Source organism: Falco biarmicus, chromosome 12 (assembly GCF_023638135.1).
Source record: "Falco biarmicus isolate bFalBia1 chromosome 12, bFalBia1.pri, whole genome shotgun sequence".
Taxonomy (NCBI): Eukaryota; Metazoa; Chordata; class Aves; order Falconiformes; family Falconidae; genus Falco; species Falco biarmicus.
The window spans coordinates 20,744,686-20,763,586 of record NC_079299.1 but is presented as its reverse complement, the minus strand read 5'-3'; the positions used below and the strand labels follow the sequence as shown (position 1 = coordinate 20,763,586).

The window sequence follows — 18,901 nt, the reverse complement described above, 5'->3', positions numbered from 1 at the left end:
AGCTCACTCCAGAGCATCTTGGGCGATTGCGCCATAAAGGATTTGCCCCAAACAACAGCAGCTGCTCCTAGGCAGCAAGTGGGGAATTTCCCTGGCTTCGGTGGGGTCAGGTGTCCCCAGTGTCTCCATTCCCACAGCACCTTTGGCTGCTGGTTCCCTAATGCATCGCACCTGCTCCTCTGCCTTTGCAAGGGGGCAGGGGAAGGGTGGTGAACTGAACAACAGAAGGGATGCGGAGATAACCCTGCAGTCTCTTCTGCTTCCAGCCAGGGGGAATCTAAAACCTAGGGGAGACCCACGCCCTAAGTTTTTTAACAACCTTCCAAGCCAGGAGATGGGGCAGAATCTTTCTTTCCTCTTTACAAAAGAGAAAACTGCAGCACAGTAAGGCAGCAAGATGTCAGGCACAACAGCAGAAGCAGAGATCCACAACCTGATCTTCCAGCACCTCCTACCCTCTTTCTTCAGCCCTGAAGCCAGACGCTCAACAGGACAGCATGGGAATGCAGCACCATGCTGAGATCCCCCAGCCTTGGCCTCGAGCACTGGAAAGGCTCTGCAAGTGGGGAAGCCCCTGTGCTCCCACTCGCCTCCTGCTGTGCAAAGAACCCAAGGGAGTGGGTGCACTGGGGAAGCCCCTGCAGCCCTCACGTGCCCAGGCACCTGGGGTAATGCTCAGCCTCCTGGTGCTGCGGGGGAGCAGGGTGGGTTAGATCACATGAGACCTCAGGTGCCCGCAGCAAGAAAAAACATTTATTAGAGTGAGTGTTAACTCTTCTCACCCCACACTTGTTCTGATGGCATTTGGGGGTGCCAGAGGATGCTCCATCCATCGTACAGTGTGAAAAGGAGTTCTCTCCTCTCCTTCCTTGTGTAAGCTGGAGACCCCAACAAGTCAGACCCATAGCAGGGAGGGAAAATTCAGTCCTGCTGCTGGGCACAAATACTGAAAGAAAAGCCTCCCCTGTGTAGTGCTCATAGTGCCACCTTCTTTCCTCTGGGAAGGCAGCCTGAGGCCAACAAAACTTTTCCAAAGAGGAGGCGGGGGGATAAGTCTCCCAAAGTGGCTCGGCTCCCACTGAACTGCAGGCAGGCAAGGTCCCAGCGGGCAGCAGGGCAGCAGCGCAGAGCGAGGAGGCAGCCTGACAGGCCAAAGGAGTCCAGCCGCTCATTCAGAGCACACGACAGGCTTCCCTGAGATCTTCAGGTCATCGAAGGGCAGCAAGGCAAGGAGCTGCAAAAGCCAAGGGTGTGAATGTGTAAGGATCCAGGGTTGCTGTCTCCACTGAGCTGGGACGGGGGCCTGCAGCCTCCCACCTCCCCAGGAAAGTGCCAAGAAACCCTCTCGGGGCTTTCCCTAGCGCTCGAGGCAACAGGCAGTCACCCCACGCGCTCCCAGAGCCAACACCTGCACCCTGTAGGGGAGGACAGGCATGGCTAGAAACTCCTAAGAGGTCCCCCCACACTGTCCAACTCCTGCATGTCCTGACACACAGAGCCACAGGCCTCCCCCTGCACAGACTCACGTCATCATTGCCATCAGCCAGGTCCTGAGCTGTCTCATTCTCCATGTTTCTCAGCAGAGTGTCAGCTCCAGAGTGCGAGAGGATGGCGGCGATGGCAGCATCCTTGCGGCCCACAGCCAGGTGGAGCGGTGTGCACCCGTTGTACATCTGGGCATCCACATACGCCCCGTTGTGCAGCAGGAACTGGACAGCCCTGCGGTTGTGGCACTCCACGGCCAGGTGCAATGGAGTCTTCCCGCTTGTGCCCTCCTGCAGCCCACAGACCACAGGGTGTGGGTGCGGGGTCCCCTCAGATGGGCCCTGCAGCACCCACCCACAGCCCCTTGACAGGGTACAGAGGGGGCAGTCCCCACCCCGATTGCTGTCAATGGCACCCAACAGCCCCTCAAGGACCTTTTTGCTCTGCTCCCTCAAAATGCAGTGTCTCCAAGCTCCACAGCAGTGCCTGCCCCAAGACTGGAAGAAGGGCTTAAGGGAGCCATGCATTGCACCCAGCCTTGCCCAAAACCCACACCATGACCAGCCTTACCCGAACATCAATGTTTGCGCCACTTTCCAGCAGCAGAGACATCATTGGGATGTTTCCCTTCAAGGTGCTGATGTGCAGACAGGCCAAGCCTGAGATGGGGAGGCAGGAGAGAGAGCCACAGTCAGCCCAGACCATCCTGAGGCACACCAACCCCAGCCTCCTACCTGTTCTGCTGCACTCCTGGATCCCTGCATACACAACTCATGGTCTCTGACCCAACCCAGCCACTGGCTTTGCACCAGGCTGTCCCTAAGTCTCACCTTGCCAGTTCTGGAGCTGCAGGTCCTGGTGGTGCTGGACCATGTCCTCTGGTGGGGCCGTGCCCTGCAGTAGCTGCTGGGCGCACTGCAGGCGCTGCTGCTCACAGGCTAGGTGCAGCGGGGTGTTGCCATTGCGGTCCTGCAGCCTGGGGTTCACTCCCTTGTGTATCAGTGCCTGGATCACACTGGGCTGCTCCAGGTACACGGCGAGGTGGAGCGGGGTCTAGAGAGGAGGTAGGGGCAGAAATTAGGAAAGGGGGGGGATGTCCCACAGGACACCAGGCATGATGAGCCATGCCAGCCTACAGGACCCGGCCTGGCGGCATGGGCAGGCGGCGTGGGCAGGCGATGGTGCAGGAGCCCATCACTGCCCCAGGGCTCAGCGTGGCTGACACTGTGTGTGGGTGCAAACACCTTGCTGCCCCCTCCCCCCTCCTCCCCAGCTCAGGGATCACCTGTAGGGGCAGATGTCACTCTCCCAGATTATCTACCCTGCCACATTCAAGCCATGCCTACTCCACCCTCCAGGGCTGTATGTAATGTCCTGGGGCCTTGTAAAGGACCCCTTCACCCTGCTGTGCTGGGAGCTGTCACACCTCTCAGTGTATCTCGCACACCCTTCTTCCCCTCCCTGAAAAGGGGCTGTTCACGTGGGACCTTCACCGTGCTCTGGAGGAAGCAGGTAGGGGGTCCTAGGGAAAGGGCAGATGGATTAGGCATCTATCTAGGGAGCAGCCTGCAGAACCTGCCTTCCTCCCATCTTCTGCCTATCATATTCATATACCTGGAAAAGATCATTTTGGATCTCCAGCACCTCCCTGGGCAGCTGAGCAATGCAGCAGAGTGCCACATCTGGGACACAGTGGATAATGGCCAGGTGAACCAACCTAGAGAGGGGATAAAGGGAACAGGAGAGGAAAAAGGAAAAAAGATTAGTCCCAAGTGCCGTGCTCAGCAGCAGAGATCCTCCACTGCTGCTGCATGCTCCCCCCCTCCCCCATTCCCTTTCCCTTCCCACCACCTCAAAGCTCCTCTATCCTGTCCTCTCCTTGGGGAAGCTCAGCGGCAGGGCAAGGCAGCAACAGGGCCTGAGGCTCCCCAGGGCAGTCCTTCACTCCGATCCCCACAGAGAATGGACATTCCTATTCCCACTAAGCACCACAAGGTCCTCCCTTGGACCTCACAGCATGCATGGGGCTTGGACCCAGCACCACCCAAAGCCAGGCCTCCAACTGGTGCAGGTCTGAAGAGCCTGGAATGCATTTTGCAGAGCCCAAGGGACAGGTTTGGTGGCTGCAGAGGGAGGTCTGGGCTCTGGCGGCTGCCCGGGGAATTCCAGTTCCCCACTGCTGGCTACGCACCGCACTTCTGCTTTCCCCCCCACGAAGACAGGCAGCCAAAGCCAGGCAGGAGCCCGGCACCAGTCCAAGATCACCTGCACGGCACAGTCCCTGTGCCAATCTGCCGGCTGACACCGATTTCCTCTTCTCTCCCCCACATCCTTCCCTTTCAGCACTGCTGCAGCAGGGCTGGCACGGCACAGAGGGACACTGGAGATGTGGCTGTCAAAGTCTGGTGGCCAGCAGGCAGCCCTGGTCCTCAGGACCACGGCACCCCCAGCCACGGAGCGGCTGGGCAGCCTGGAGTCCCCCAGCCCAAAGAGAGGCATTATTTCCAGCTGGGTCTGACACTAGCCCCCACACACAGTCAGAACAGAAGTGAGAGCACGATGGAGGCAGAGCTGAGGGAATTTCCAGTCCCCTCCACCAATCTGCTGTGCTCCTGGGCCCCCCTGGGCAGAGGGACTGGCCCCCCATTGCAGGGCAGCCCCCTTGGACTGGCCCTGGCCATTGTGGGGAGCAGCGAGGAGCAGGCAGTGACTGCAGAGCATGGCAGGCGCGAGCTGAGCCTCCTGCCACCTCCTCACTGCTGCGCTGGCGCCTCGGTGGCTTTTATCTCTGGCAGGGATCAGCTCCAAATCGAAGGTGAAGGCCAGGTTCTAAGCAGGCTCCTGACACCTGTGCTGCTTGGGAGAGGTGAGCAGGGCTGAGGGACAGAGGATGAGAGCTGTGCCAGCCCTGGCAAGACACCCCACTCGCCAGACAGCCCAGCTTTGGGATGACACTTTCAGTGTTGGGAATGGACAGCATCCCTCTACAGGTGAGAGGGCAAGACCTGGCCCTAAAGCACTGCAGCAAAGAAGTGGGGCTGGGGGCTAGCTTCTTGCCAGCTGCAGGGGGGACATGAGTGTGCCGAGAAGCCCAGAGGCCAGTCCCCCAAAATGTCCCTTATCCATGCCCTCCCAAGCGCTGCCTGAGGGCTGAGCCAGCACCAGGGACCCTGGGCACCCTCAGCTGAGACCCACATTTGGTGGCAAAACAAGACTGGTTCCCCTCCATCCTGCTGCCAGGGGAGCAGCTGTGCCGAACAGGAGAGGCTGCATCCCCGGGGAAGCCCTGGGTCATGCCGTGGCAGGGAATTCCCCACTGGAAGTAGAGGCCACCCACATTTGCCTCTGCACCGCCATGGGGTGCCCCCTCACTGCCGATGGTCCCCAGGGCAGGGGAGGAGGTTGCGAGCTGGGGCCAAGCAACCCCACAGGCAGGGTCCGGCCACCTTTGGCAGACCATGGGGCAGAGGCAGAGCCAAGGGGCACAAGCCAGGCTGGGACAGGGGCAGGAGCGAGGGGCAGAGCTGGGGGACCAGCAGCAAGAGTACCCCTCCCCTCAGCAGGTTCTTACTGATTCCAGCTTGGGTATGATACAGGCAGGGAGATTCCCTGCTGGGTTTTGCATCAGGCCCCCGGTCCCCACAGCAGCACCTGCATTGAGGTATCCTTTGCCCACTTGCAGGGACAGCCCCTGTTTCCCCAAACCTGCTCCCAGGCACCGTGTATGGGGGGAAGATGCCAAGATCTGCCTTCTTCAGGTATGGCAGAGATAAGACTGCTCAGACAGGGGACTTTCCAAGGCAATTCGGCTTGAACTTTAAACCTCTGCTGCTTTCACTTTCCAGAGCCACTCTGGGCTCCCAGGGGAGAGCGCAGCGCCCAGGGTTATGCCCTGCTGCAGCCAGCCCCCGCACGCCCAGGAATCCCCTGGCCCCTCTGCCATGACCCACCTCACATGCTGGGGCAGTCACCTGGGAGAGGTGGAAATCCCAGGAAGCCCACTGCCAGCACCTCACTCTTCCTGCCTCGGGTGGCTTTGCAGCTCGATGAGGTGGCAGAGCTGCTTGAGGCCTGACATTGAGCAAGTCTGGGCATCTATGCCACAATGAGGGTGACCATCCGCACCTGGCCAGAGCTCAGGCTTTCACTTTGAAGCTGGGATGTGCCTGCTCTGAAGGATTGTTTTCCCCTCACTCCCTCTTCCTTCTCCACCCGGGTGCAGCCTCCTCCTGCTCTTTCATTTCTGCATTCGTTCCTCCCTTTCCTCATTGCCAGCCCTCAACTTCCTGAAATGGCTGCGAGAGCCGTGAGCTACTTGGGGGAATCACAGCGAGGCCACCAGGCTGGGATGAGCCCACCAAGAGCATGTGTGCACCAAGGCACTCTGTGCCACGGGCAGCAATGCCAACCCGGAATTGGGATTGTCTCCTGCTAACCTGGGAAACCTCCTATGCCCAGGAGACCTGAGGCGCAGGCATCGTGCCAACCTCTGCTTTCTTCTGGCCAAGGCTACAAGCACCCCCCTCTCTCTGCCATGGCAGCCATGCGGTCCAGCTGCCGACAGGCTGCTGCACGCTGGCACGCAGTGCTCACAGCCCCAGAGCCAGGGCACAGCGATGGACTCGCTTGCTGCCAGGCACCCCGCCTCACCCAGCCACGGCCCCATGCCTTTGCCAGAACGAGCCCCCCACCCTGCCATGCTCAGACCCTTGCCCTTCCCTTGGCTGCTTACATGCCTCTCCTCTGCCTTTCCCTGCTTGCCTGCTCCCTCCCTCCCCATGTTCCTGCCAGCAGCAGCGCTCCTGCCTGCAGCCATGGGGGCGGGTGCCCAGCGGGGACTTTTGGAAAGGGTGACAGGGAGTTTTGGAAAGGGCATGGGATGGAGGAGCCGTGGGCAGGGGAAATGTGGCCAGCCTAGGAGTACAACTGCTGGACTCGTTGTCAGCTTTTCCACTTGCTCACCAGCTCCTACCTGGCACAGGGGTCTCATTTGTGCTCTGAATCACAAAGGTCTCATGGGCACAGGGCATCCCTGGCACAAGGTGATCTACCCATCATCAGAGAGATAATGATCCTGGAGCAGAGGGGCAGACGCATTCCTGGGGATATTCCTGGGTCTGAGCACAATACGCCCAAGGTGGTCCTAGTTTAGGCATGAGGGCATCCACTTCCACAGTGCTGTCCCTCTCCTAGGCTTCTCGGTCACCTCAAGTGCCTGGTAGGAAAAGTGTCCACACCGGAGGACTGGAGGCAAGAGAATGGGGTAAGGGTGAAACCGAGCTCTGACACACAGGCATAACTGATGAAGTCCCACCAGCTCTCTGGCTATCCTCTTCCATCCCCCTAGAAAAGGGGCTGACCATGCAGATCCCCCCATCTGTGGAGCAAGACACCTTGTCCTCAAAGCAGCATCTCCCTTCACCATCTCACCCCAGAAACACCTAGGACAAGAGACTCAGCATTCAGTAGAATTTGCTTTGACAAGTTTTTCTCCCTTTCTAGAAAAGGTTTCTGTCTGTAGCAGTAACATCCACTCCTGGCTCCTTATTTTGGCTGAGCAGAGTGGTAGGAAATCCTGCAAACAATTCGCACAAGAGAAGTTTGTTCAGGGGAGGAAACGGCCCCAGCAGCAACAGAGAGAAGAGCGAGGGAGGAGGAAAAGAGCAGGGGAATTCCACGCTTACCCTGGTCTCCTGTTCCAGCCCTGTAACCTGCGCTGCTAACCGCTTCCTCAGCCATCAGCATGAACCTTTGCCAGCCGGCTCAGCAAGCACAGCTCCATCTTGCCCTGCAGCCCTCAGCCAGCTCAGCTCAGCTCCCTTCCTCCCCGCATACCAATGCAATGCTGCCTGGCTCCATAAAGTTGTTCCAGCTGCCCTCTGGCAGCTCCAAGGGAGCAGCGGATCACAGCCGCCTGTAGGCTCATCCCCATGTCCTCTGCTCCTGCCCTGGGTCTCCCGTTCTGCAGGTTTCTTCTACCCTTCCCTGGGCAGGGCACAGCTTCAATTGGAGCGGGGAGTGTGTGACTGGAAGGAGGCTGTGGCTAGCGAGATGCAGAGCCCCTTCAGTCACACTCGCTTCAGCCCCCCACACCGATCTCCAGCCTGGGCAGCAGTTGCTTCCCAGCCTGCGGCTCCTGCGGCCAAAGGGAGTGGTAGGAACTGATGGGCGAGCAGGGGAGACAGCCTCTGCCTTTCCTTGGTGCTCTGCAGAGGGTCTGGTCCAGGTTCTGGCGCATGAGGGGTGCAGGAGGCTGACTGGCAGGGGAGTCATTGCGAGAGGGCTGTGGGCGCCTCGTTTTTCAGTGAGGTGGGGGAGGAGGAGGAGGAGGTGGGGAGATGAAGGTGCCCCTATTCACCCACGTACAGCACCCCTGGCCTCACATTCTCTAGACTCTGCACCCACACATTTGAGCATTTTGCTCCATTTCTGAGCAAGATGATGGGTCTGGGATCGCAGAAGCACTAAACATCAGATGCATGCGGACCGGTCCCTGCAAAATGAGGGGTCTGTCCTGCACTACCGTCACTGCAGGGATGGGCCAAGCCAGAAAGCAGGTCCGCTCATCTCAGGAGGGCCCAGTCACAGGCTGGGAAGCCAGATGAACAATTGCAATAAAAGCAGCAAACATCCCAGAAGGTTCACTGTCTGTGGCAACTCCATTTCAAGCAGACCAAATTCCCATTCTCACTCACCAGGAGGCAAATATGTTGTCCTACAGTTTCTGTACACACAGAGATATCTTGAGGTCAGAACAGCCCCGTACAAGTGCCTGGACTTCACCAGTGCCTGTACAACTCACCCCAGCAATCATTCACAGCCCTAAACACATCTCACTGGCTCAGGATTTTCTTTTAATGAGACACCATCTGTAAGTCCAGGATATATTGGGGCTCTCCTTCAGCCCTGCATCTGTGCCAGTCAGAGGGGCTTCCCATCTCAGGGATGCAGAGAATCCCACGCAGAGCACTGAGAGTCACCCAGTAACCACTCCCACAGCCTCTCTTCCTACACAGTCATGCCTGAGCCCTCTTTTATCCACATTGTATTAAAAAAGAAACCCAAGACCAACAAAAATCAAAACTTCCTTTGTTAATTTAGCTGAGCTCAACCCTTTCTCAGCAGCAGCCAAGCCTGCCTGCAGAGTGCAAGGACCTGAAGCCCTCCCCTCGACTAATGTGTTACAGCCAGGCATGAGGCTTCTGCATCCCAGGACATGGAAATTTCCAGCCATTCTTTCCCTTCTTCTGTGCTGCAGTTCCCTGTGTCTCTCCCCAGCTCCAAGGCAAACCTAAGCAGGCGGAAAGTCTGAAGAAACTTCCTCCAGGCCAGGCTGAAGTCATACAAACAGGGAAAAAAATCTCTTCTTGCACGCATGATCTCAGAAGGCTGCCAGGACTTACCCACCTTATGCCAAGGCTGTACGTGTGTAACCCCTGCAGAAGCCAGCAACTTCTGGGGCATCCTCAAGGAGCCTGTGCAGAGCTGCTTGGCCTCGCCTGGAGGGGCACCAAGCCCTCCCCTGCTCTCCAAACTCCTGAGCACGCACAGAGCGAGAGCCAAGAGTCCAGGGACAGGGAGGCGGACGCAGGAGGTTCCCTTCTCCCTCCAGCCAGCCCCACACTGGGATTCATTTTCCTCCCTGTCCCACAATGACAGCGTGCTAGGGAGCAACTCGGGACAGACTTGAATTCCCCTGGCAATTGGGCAAGGAGGTTTCCAAAGCCACTCTGGAAAAACCAAGGGCATTCCAGTTTCCCATTAGCTATGGCCATCCTACTGCTGGGCAGCCAGCAACAGCTCAGCCCAGCCAGCAACCAGGTGTGCTCTCTGCATCAGACTTCTTTAATCCTTCTAAAACTGTGTCTCTCCAGTCTTCCGCTTCTTTTTCCTTCTTTCACAGTGGATCCCCTTTGCTGTCCCATGCTGAGCGTTCCCTCAGGCACCATGCTGGGATCCAGGGGTACAGGGGTTCAGCAGCACCCCTGTTCAGCAGGGCAAGCATCGAGCAAGCAGCTACACCAGAGAAGGCAGTCTGAATGGGGACAACCTCTGTGCCCCTGCACAGGGAAGATCTCTAGCGCAGGGCTACTTGAGGTGGGAGGGTTACGACAGGCACACGCTGGTGAATGGTTAGAAGTGGCTCTTGGCCCCAAAGGATGAGCCCTCACGCTCAGTGGGTACCCACGCAGGCAAGGGCTCAGCGGGGAAGACCCATTCATTGCCATCACGTGGAGGAGAGCTCAGAACATCAGCTCCTGTGGGGCCCCAGTTTTACGCGATTAACTGTCCCCGAGCCCTTGTTAAGGCATCTCAGCCCACGAGTCACTGGCACGTGATTTCTTATCAGCAGATGGGGCAGCATTTGTCTCTGGTGGAAGGAGGAAGTCAGGCTTCCTCCGCTCCCCTCCCTCCCCAAAACACGCACCAGACCAAAACCGCTTGCTCCCATTTTCCATCTGAAGGAGGCCGAGATCTCTCTCCCATGATTGAGCTGGGGTCCCCCGACCTTCACCCCTGCAGAGAAGCCGTGCCGCTTTGGATGGAGCCCCATGCAGAAGACAGCCACCCTCCTGCAGGGGTGCAGCCCCCAGCCTTTCACAGCATGGCATGGCCGGAGGGCTCAGAGCAAGACTGCAGAAGTAGCGCTGCCTAATTTCCCACACTGATGAGTCAGCTCTGCCTCTCCAGAATTGACAGAGGCTGCCATAAGCCCAAGCGAATGGGGAGGTTATCCCTTGTGCTGGAACACAACAGGAGATCCCATCATAGTTCAACCCACCTCGAAGGAGCTGGTCCCACACCCACCCCTTTCCCAGGACACTGGACTCACGCATCTGCCTGGCAAGGCCAGGGAGAAGGGGGTTTCCTCGGTGAATCCTAACAAAGGTTGAGCTTGTCCGGAGGCTGGGGCACAGCCATAAAGCTGCCTGCAGCCTGCCCGGAGCTAGCCATGCCTGCAGCTGGAAAGCCCCTCTCTTACTTCCATGCCAAGCAGTCCCACGGGACTCAGTTCAGCAGAAAAGGAGATGGTTTATGTGGAAGAGACAAATGCTTGGAAGAGACCACGTGGTTCACGAGGAAAAGGCGGATGCTTGGAGGAGACTGCTGGAGCACATAGGGCTTTTTCTCTACCCAGCCACGGAATAAGCAGGATATGTATCGCTGCACTAAGTGCACCCATCATCTTCTGCCATTGACCCTGTTCCTCATCCTTGATCTCTCCTGCCAGGCCAGCTCTGCCGCTCTCTCAGGGACTGATGTGCTGGTGCCCGATAACTGCAGCCCTGACTTGCCTGAGGCAGAAGCGCTGCCAGTGGCACTAGGGAGGTGCATGTGGGGCTGATGCTTGGGCAAACGATTCTTGGAAGATGGCACCCACACATTTCACTGGCCATCGTACTCCCATCTCTCTGTTGGCCAATTTCCTTCCTGCAGAAGTGAGACTCCTTCTAATTTAAGCACGGGAATTGCCAGTTTTAGCCCCATTGCTTCATCCTGCCTGCATTAACACTGCTCTCCCACAGAGGCAGACAGGAAGGTATCCAAGAAGGATCCTGCTGACACTCCAACTGCCCAAGCATATGCCCCTTGCCTCTGCCTCCACCTTCTATACTTCCTTCACAAGCACTAGGCTGACAAACACAGCCCCCTTATATGCACAGCTTGAGGTGGGTGAGCCTGGGGGAACTATGGAGAGCCAAGATTTTTGTCAGATGGAGAGCCAAGACTTTTGCAAGCTCCCTTTGTGCAAGCCCAGTGCTCCTCTTCACTTGGTACCAGCCAGGGAGGGCATCTGGGGAAACGGCAACTACTTGGCCAAAACCCCTGAACTTTTTGTATTTTTCAGAATTATAATTACAGGAAAGTGTTGTTGCCCAAGTATTCTGAAATATAATGACAGTATGATGTTAGTTCTCAGCCTGGAGCTGTTTTGTGGCAGACACTCAAGTACGGCACGCAAGGAAATGTGCTGCTCACTGAGATGAAAAGAAGTCGATGGATTTGTCTGTTGGGATGAAAGGGATGCAGCCTGTGGCCATCTGATCCCTCTTCTCTGGAGACCTTCTGTCACCAGATGAGCAACTGCTCCATAGACTTGAGCATTACTATCAGCTCTGACTTGTTTTTGCATACAAAACCAGTGGCATTCAATGTGGCAGTTCAATGAGTTGCTGGGTGCTCACAGTCTCCATTTGCATTGATCGAGTGATGGATGTTCAGCATTTCTAAATATAAATGCCGCCTACCTCTGCCACAGGGTCAGGAGGAGAGACAGGAATAGCAGAGGCAGAAATCCACAGCCTCACTGCCCTAACCACAAGAATAGTTTTGGGTTTTTTTTTCCCCAGTGCTGGGAGTGGATCCCAGGAAAGCCGGCTCCTGAGTGGACACAGCCAGCCCAGAGCTGTACGAGCTGCACCACCAACTGACTTGCTGCTCCCTCCCTCTTCACAGATTTCCTGTTCTGAACGGCACTGTGAGTGAGAGAAAACAGAAGAGCAGCTGCAACCGTTTGAAGAGCTCTCCGAGAGCCTCTCCTGCCTACAGTAACCGAGGCGCTGCTTATTAATGTTTCCCTAGTTAATGAGATGCTTGCATTAGGTCTCTCCAAGCAAGTCTGACAAGCAAAGGGCTCAGCCACCTTACAAGAAAGCTCCACGCAGCAAAAGCGTCTCCAAGAAGCTTCATCTACCAGGTTTACTAAAGAACAGTGAGTGGGGAGCCCTAGGCACAACCACGACAGACTACTCTGGGGGGCTTTTCTGAGGCGTTATTTCCACGGCTCTGCTTAAAAGACCCCTGGCTCCCTCCATGGGTACCTTGACTGTAGTGTTACAGCCAGGAAAGGTGGTGAAGCTCCTCCATGTGAAGGGGCCCCAGAGGCAGCCTGTAGATAGGACAGGACTAGAAAGCACTATCCAGGCGCCCATCTGGGGAGCGTGGGAGGCTGGGTTTAGTCAAACCTTGCTTGCTGTGAGACTTCCAGCCAATCCTCAGAGCAGATCCCACAGCAAGCATTAACGAACTAATTAGCAGATGCACAGGCTCCTTCCCAACCGGGAAGTAAACACTCAGGCTGGCTCCCAGCTCATCTTCAGCCTCAGAACCAGATGTGCTCTGCCAGGCAAGGACAGAGCCTCCCTGCTGCTCCCGCTACTGAAGACATTTGCCTGCTCACGTCAGTGCCTCTTAGTTTCTCTTCCTCCTGCACCATTACACAGTATTAAACTCCAGCCTGGGTTTGGGGCAAAGCTTTGCCCTTCTCAGCTGTGAGCACGCCTCACTCATGCTCTGCATGTGCACCCATGATGAAAACCTTCCGTCAAGGGAATGTACAACAGGCACGTGCCATGATTAGCTGAAGGCAGTTACCAGAAGCCAAACCAGCTAACTCCAGCGTGATGCCTCTGCCCTTGAGAGAGCATTACGGATGTGGGAAGGCCCTCCTCATTAAGAGAAACACTCGTCTCCATCACAGAGGCTCAGGAGGGGAGCCCTGCAGTGGGGCGTGCGTCACAAATGTGCTGAAAGCTGCAGCTGTGCGGGCGGCTTGGCAAAGCACGGCCATTTCCACCTGACACCAACAGCTCCGGGGCTGCTCGGTTGAGCAGCATCTGTGGCCCTAACACAGCCACCTCAGGTCTCGCCCTGCATAGCCTGTCTCGTTTCGTGTCTTGCTTAGGTGCCATCTCACCCAGCCGAGCCTTCCCCATTGGGGAGGAAATGTTGCACGCTCTGGGGAAGAGACGGTGTGGGGTGTGTGTGGGGGCTGATTTGCTCCCCCCCCCCCGCCCCCGTTGCTAGCAGCCCAATAGCAAGTGGAAGTTGGCTTCTTACGGCGGTTCGTTCTGTGCCACGTTGCCGGGGGTGCCTCTCCCCGCTCACCCTGCCGGGCCCGGCCCAGCTGCCCCACCGCCCCGACCCCCCGGGAGGGTGCCCAGCCCGCACTCGTGCGCTGCCAGGGCGGCAGGCTCGGCACAGCAGCTCGGGGCGCCCCCGCAGCCCGGCTGAGCGGGGATGGCCGGGCAGCGCCGCAGATAAAGCCCGGCTTATCTCCAGGCGCCGGCTCCCCGCCGCCGGCCGGCTGCGAGGGGCTCAGCCCGGGGCTGGGGGGGCCCGGCGCTCGCCAGCCGCCCCCGGGGAGGGGGAGCGGGCGGGGGGCCGCGGGCACTCACGTGTCTCCGTCCTCCGAAACGTAGGTGAGCGCTTCCAGCTGCTGCCGGCTGAGCCCCTCGGGCGGCGGCGGCTCCTCGGCGCTGCAGGCGGGCGGCAGCCCGGGCAGCGGCTCGGGCAGGGCGCCGGAGCCGTAGCTGGAGTCGAGCCGCTCCTCGGCGGCGCCGCTCTCGGCGAGGGTCTCGGCGGCGGCGGGGCTCTCGGCGGCGGTCTCCCGCCCGCCCGGCAGCGAGCGCAGCGACTCGATGCCCGAGTCGCACTGCCCGTCCTCGCCCTCCCAGCCCGCCGCCTCCTTGCGGCACTCGCCGCCCGCCGCCCGCGACATGGCTCAGCGCCCGCCGCCCGCCCGGCCCGGCCCCGGCCCCGACCCCGGCCCCGGCGCCGGGGGGCTCATGGCCGGAAAGCCAGCGAGCGGCGGCCGGCGCGGAGCCTGAGGCGGCCGGCTCCTCCTCCGCCGCTGCCCGCACTGACTCAGCCGCGCCCGGCCCCGCCCGCCCGGGATTCCCCCGCCGCCGCCGCGCCGGCCCGGCCCCCCCGCACCCCGAACGGGGGCTGCCCCCCCTCCGGCTTTGCCCGGGGGCAGCGCAGGAGCGCTAGGGGGGAGACGGCCCACCCGCGGGCACGGCACGCGTGGGCGAGGGCCGGCAGCCCGGGGTGCGCAGGGGGGGGCGGCTGCGCTGCGCTACTCTGCGGCGGTGTGTCCCGGCCGGCCTCCCCCTGCCCGGTTTGTCTGGGTTCTCCAAACAGCAGGGAGATGCACCGGGGGGGCAGAGGGACCGTGCCAAAGCTGAGGGGTGTGGGTGAGGATGCTGTTCTGGGTGCAGGTGGTGCCCGAAGCCGCAGGCTTTGTGGGAAACCATAGGGTGGGTGTCACTGGTAGCAGAGAGAGGTGTGAAAGAGTCGTTTGCTTTTCCCACACGCATTCTTTCACCCATTTCACCCACTGAGACACCTTCTTGTTTGTCCTCCCTGTACAGGCGAAGGGAAAGGCCAGGCGGTCACTACAGTTGGCTTCCAAGTCGCTTGGTCTAGCTGCTTCTCACTGTCCTGTGTGGCAAATAGAGACGCCAAAGGCCAGCGTGGCTGCTGGGGCTCACAGAAGAGCAGCCAGGACACGGAAATCAAAGCTGAAAAGAGAAACTCAAACAAAGGCCCAGCTCTCTGCCTGTGGGTGACTGACCAGCCTGCGTTTCAGTGCTCTCCTTCCAACATCAAAACTATCCAGCTGTGTTCCTCATAGATCTCATGAAGTCTGTGTAGACTTCATAGTTACTTTCCAGTATCCCAAGCAGCAGGCTTTCCTAAGAAGACAGCCTAGATAGCTCTGAACATAGATGACACTTCAAAATCACTTTCACTTGTTGCTTTTATCGCTTGATGTGCCTCTTCACCTCTGCAGGGTGCTCGTCTTTCCAGTTCAGCCCGGCAGGAGAGGAAGGATCTCTCCATGCCACACACCTGCAAGGGAGCTCACCTTGAAGAACCTGATGGTGAGTACGGGACCGAGTTTGCACAAACCACATGCAAAGAGCCAAAGACTTCCCCAACCCGCGCTGCAGCTGCCGCTTGAAGGTTTGCGTCACTCCCCCAGCCGCGGCTGCCAGGCCTTAAACCGCAGCCTTGCTGCAGGTGAACTACCCATGAAGAGTGTCCCCAGCCAGGCAGGAAGAAAGGTTTTGGGGTGTGAGGGCAGCAGGAGGCACGCAGGGGAATTCTCTGTTGGCATCAGTAAGTTCCAGTCACAAGTTTTCCTCCCACGTTCAGGATCTGTTCCAGTGTCTCCAGTTGTGTCCCTGACACTGCCTGGATGCGAGACTACAATCGCTAAGGGAAAGGAGCTTCTCCCACATCTTATCAGCTCTGTCCAGTGCAGGGCAGGAATCTGGGCCGTATAATCATATCGTTCCCTTCACACCCTGGTGGTGGCTGCATCCCAGCTCCTTGTGCATCTACAGCTGATGTTCCTGACCCCTACCCAGAATTTCTACTATTTCAGCTTTCTATACACAACTACTACTAGGTTACCCATCAAGTACCTTCCAAAATGCTTTTGCCATTTTCTCTAGTAACATGCTAGATGTTGCTAGAGATGCAGCAGCAGCATGGAATGGTTCCTTACTTTTCCATGGATAAAATCAGATACTGGGGAGAAAACTACTTGCACCAAATCAGCACAAACCTGTGCAGTGATGCACAAAGATTTCACTTTTCTGTGAACTAGTTGCTGCTTGGCTTTGCAGCAAGTGGCAGCCACCCCTTGGTTATCTTGCAGTGTCCCGTTCCAGCTGGGGCATAGGTGTGGACCCTGCTTCCAGGGCTAGCACAGGTCCAGGAGCAGCTCAGCCAAAGCACGGAGCCTGAGCCAATAAGCCCTGGACAAGCTCTGCAGGGAAGCAACTCAAGATCCACCACTTGGGACATTACAGTCCAGTCCACTGAAGCTGTCTATACCTCCAGCTACCAAGCAGCCCCTGAAGGTGACCCTTCTCTGCTGATGATGTGAGCTTAACTGGAGCTAGTGGTCTCACAGCTTCCCCAAGGTGAGCCTTGAACTTTCTTGAGCTGGCTAGTGCTCCCCTAGGGCTGTGTGGCAGTGACCTGCTGCAGCTGAGCTGTGGAGACCAGGCGCTCCCCATTAAAGTCAGCTACGCCAGCCAGGCGGCTGGCTTCAGCCACCACCTGCAGGTCCAGGTCCAGACCCTCCAGCTACACCCACTACACTATACCACACTCCAATTACACCTCTCCTTGCCAGCTCTCTTCTGGCTGGGTGTGCCTCCATTAACCCTTTGGACAATTTGACTGGAAGGTCTGAAAGATGAATTGGTCACTGTGCCCCGTTATTTGCCTTCAGTCACTCATTCAGCAAGGCTTGGGATCTGTTTCATGCTGTCTTCCTTTCTGCCTGGTCATGCGAGTTTGGGACTTTCATTGTTTTCAGAGGCTTTAAATACAGAGAGATATACATACACACATGCACATGCATATATATAACATCTATATCGTATACATACACACGTGCACATGCTTATATATAACATCGATATTGGCAGGTAGTGGTAGAGGGAGTAAAAACATTTAAATATAATATGAGGCCGCCGATCTCGATGTTCTGATTTGCTTTTGAGGATTTTAAACCCGAAACTAATTCTGGTCTCTCCAGTCCTGAAGATGTGTCGTTGAAAACGGTTAAAATTGCAGGGGAAAACTGAAGAGGAAGGGGTCTCTGTTCCCACTAGAGGTCAGTGTCAGCACACGCTGCTCCAAGGCACCCAGCGCTACTCCAAATAACCTCTCCTGCAAGAAACTGGGGCTCCCCCGCCACCCTGCGCTGCCGGGAGCATCAGGGCAGAGCCTGGACATGGGAAGGACTCCGCAGGCGACCTGTGACTCCCGCTGCTATCCCTGATAATGTCCTGTCCCCACGTACAGCCCTCTGATTTCCTAAGTGAAAGTGATTTCCCAAGTCTCTGCACCTGATTTCTGAACCCAGGCTCTGCCCACCTCAGTTGCAGCCTGGCCAGGCACCAGTGTCTTCTCCGCTGTTACTCAAGTTAACTGGATGACGTAACTGAGATGTGACTGAGAGAGATGGAGAAAGGGAGTTTATGTCCAGTCTATGTCTGGTCTGAGGAAAAATAACAGTACTTCATTTCCTCGCTGTGGTTCTCTGCCATGTTTAAGCAATATAGGTTACCTGAAATTGTTTTAAGCAGTTGTTGCCACAGTAATTCATACCAGGCAATGTGACTGGTGCTACATTCCCCCCATGCAGACTGCACAGCTTTGGTCCCATGTGAGCACAGGGTTGCCCCATTCCCTGGGGATGCTGCCCTTTTCCCCTGTCCCCAGCATCAGAAGTGCTGAGCCCATCAGAAAGGTGCTAGATCCCCATCTGAGGAAGCTTCCACTGCATTTTCCAGACTAGAGATGTCTCTGGGTGCCCCAGCAGCAACCCAGACCTCCACCTGTGGCTCCAGCTCGGGGAGCTCAGCCCAGAAGCCACACGTGCCAGGCTCTTGATTGGGAGCAGAGGCCCTGGGGGAGCAAGGAAAGCTGCAGGAAAAACAAGAGGCTCTCTCCTCAGACTGCTGTTGCATGTATCTGACAGCGAATCAGCTCTGTAGTGCACCAAACTGGGTCACTTCACTTTCTGGCCTAACAGAGTAAAGCACGAATGTGGCTTTTAAAGATTCAATGCCCAGAAGCGAGGCCAAGCTTTCTAACAGACCAGTGCGGAACAGGTTCTCCTCAGGTACCTGTTTGCTGGGGTAATTGGCCCAAAAACACTGGCTGCCCTCGTCTGCTAAGTCTGGCTTAAATCACAGGGTCACTTTGAATCTCTCCAAGGAGGCTGCTCTGGGCACCTGATTGCTTTGCAGTAAGGGACTATTTCCAGTTGGACTTTTCCTCCTTGCAGTCTGCGTTGGATGCCTCTTGTCCTGCTGCTGTGTGTCCCATAACATTACGAGACCATTGCACGAATATGGTGACACAACCTGGAGCAGATCGGGTTTGTCTACATGTGGCAGGTGGTCAGCAAGTTGCCCGGCTAATGCCCTCCCTGAGAAGGACACACGATTCCTACTGCTGCCCAGAGTCCCGTGGTGGACAGAGCAGTTTCTGGCGCTTGTTCACTGTGTGTACATGTGTGTATGATGTGTAGGAAGTCAGACAAGGAGGATTAATTAATTCACACCTAAATCACACTGCTCTTGGCCACAGCATTCACTTCCACAAGCAGAATGGGGTCAATATAAAGATACACTAAAAATCCTTGAGCTTACAAAGTGAATGAATACACACACACACACACACACACCCCCCAAATATTTTAACAAAATTTTGATCTAAATGAGATCCTCCTTGTGTAACTCCTGGCAGCTTAGTGGCTGCAGTACCAATGCTCCCTGCTTGCATCTGGGCAAATGCACCGCTGATAAGGCCTCAGTATGTATTTATTTATGTGTGTATTTGTGTGTGCAGCTGTGTGTGCTCAGAGCTCTCCCAAAGGAGATGGCAGATGTGGTTATGAATGGGAGGGGATGGCAGATGGTCTTGGAGAACTGATAATAAAACCATGCTTAAATAGATGGTGAAACTGTGCCCTAGGTGAGAAATCTTGTCACCTGGGGCTCCCTTTATAGCTAGTGGAGAGACAGACTCACTTCCAGAGGGTGGCTCTGATAACCTCTGTCTGGCCACACTGCTTTAAAGAAGAGTGCCCCTCCCTCCCCAC

General features: G+C 57.0%; 1 protein-coding gene across 1 annotated transcript; it reads right to left on the bottom strand.

Moving 5' to 3' along the window:
• Positions 1-731: 731 nt before the first annotated feature.
• On the bottom strand, positions 732-14,134 carry NFKBIE (NFKB inhibitor epsilon). The gene is made up of 6 exons (XM_056357813.1): positions 13,665-14,134; positions 3,100-3,202; positions 2,316-2,538; positions 2,056-2,144; positions 1,527-1,775; positions 732-1,234 (listed from the first exon to the last, which is right to left on the bottom strand). The coding sequence occupies exons 1-6, from the start codon at positions 13,985-13,987 to the stop codon at positions 1,169-1,171; spliced, it is 1,053 nt and encodes a 350-aa protein (XP_056213788.1). The 5' UTR covers positions 13,988-14,134; the 3' UTR covers positions 732-1,168.
• Between the last annotated feature and the right edge of the window lie 4,767 nt (positions 14,135-18,901).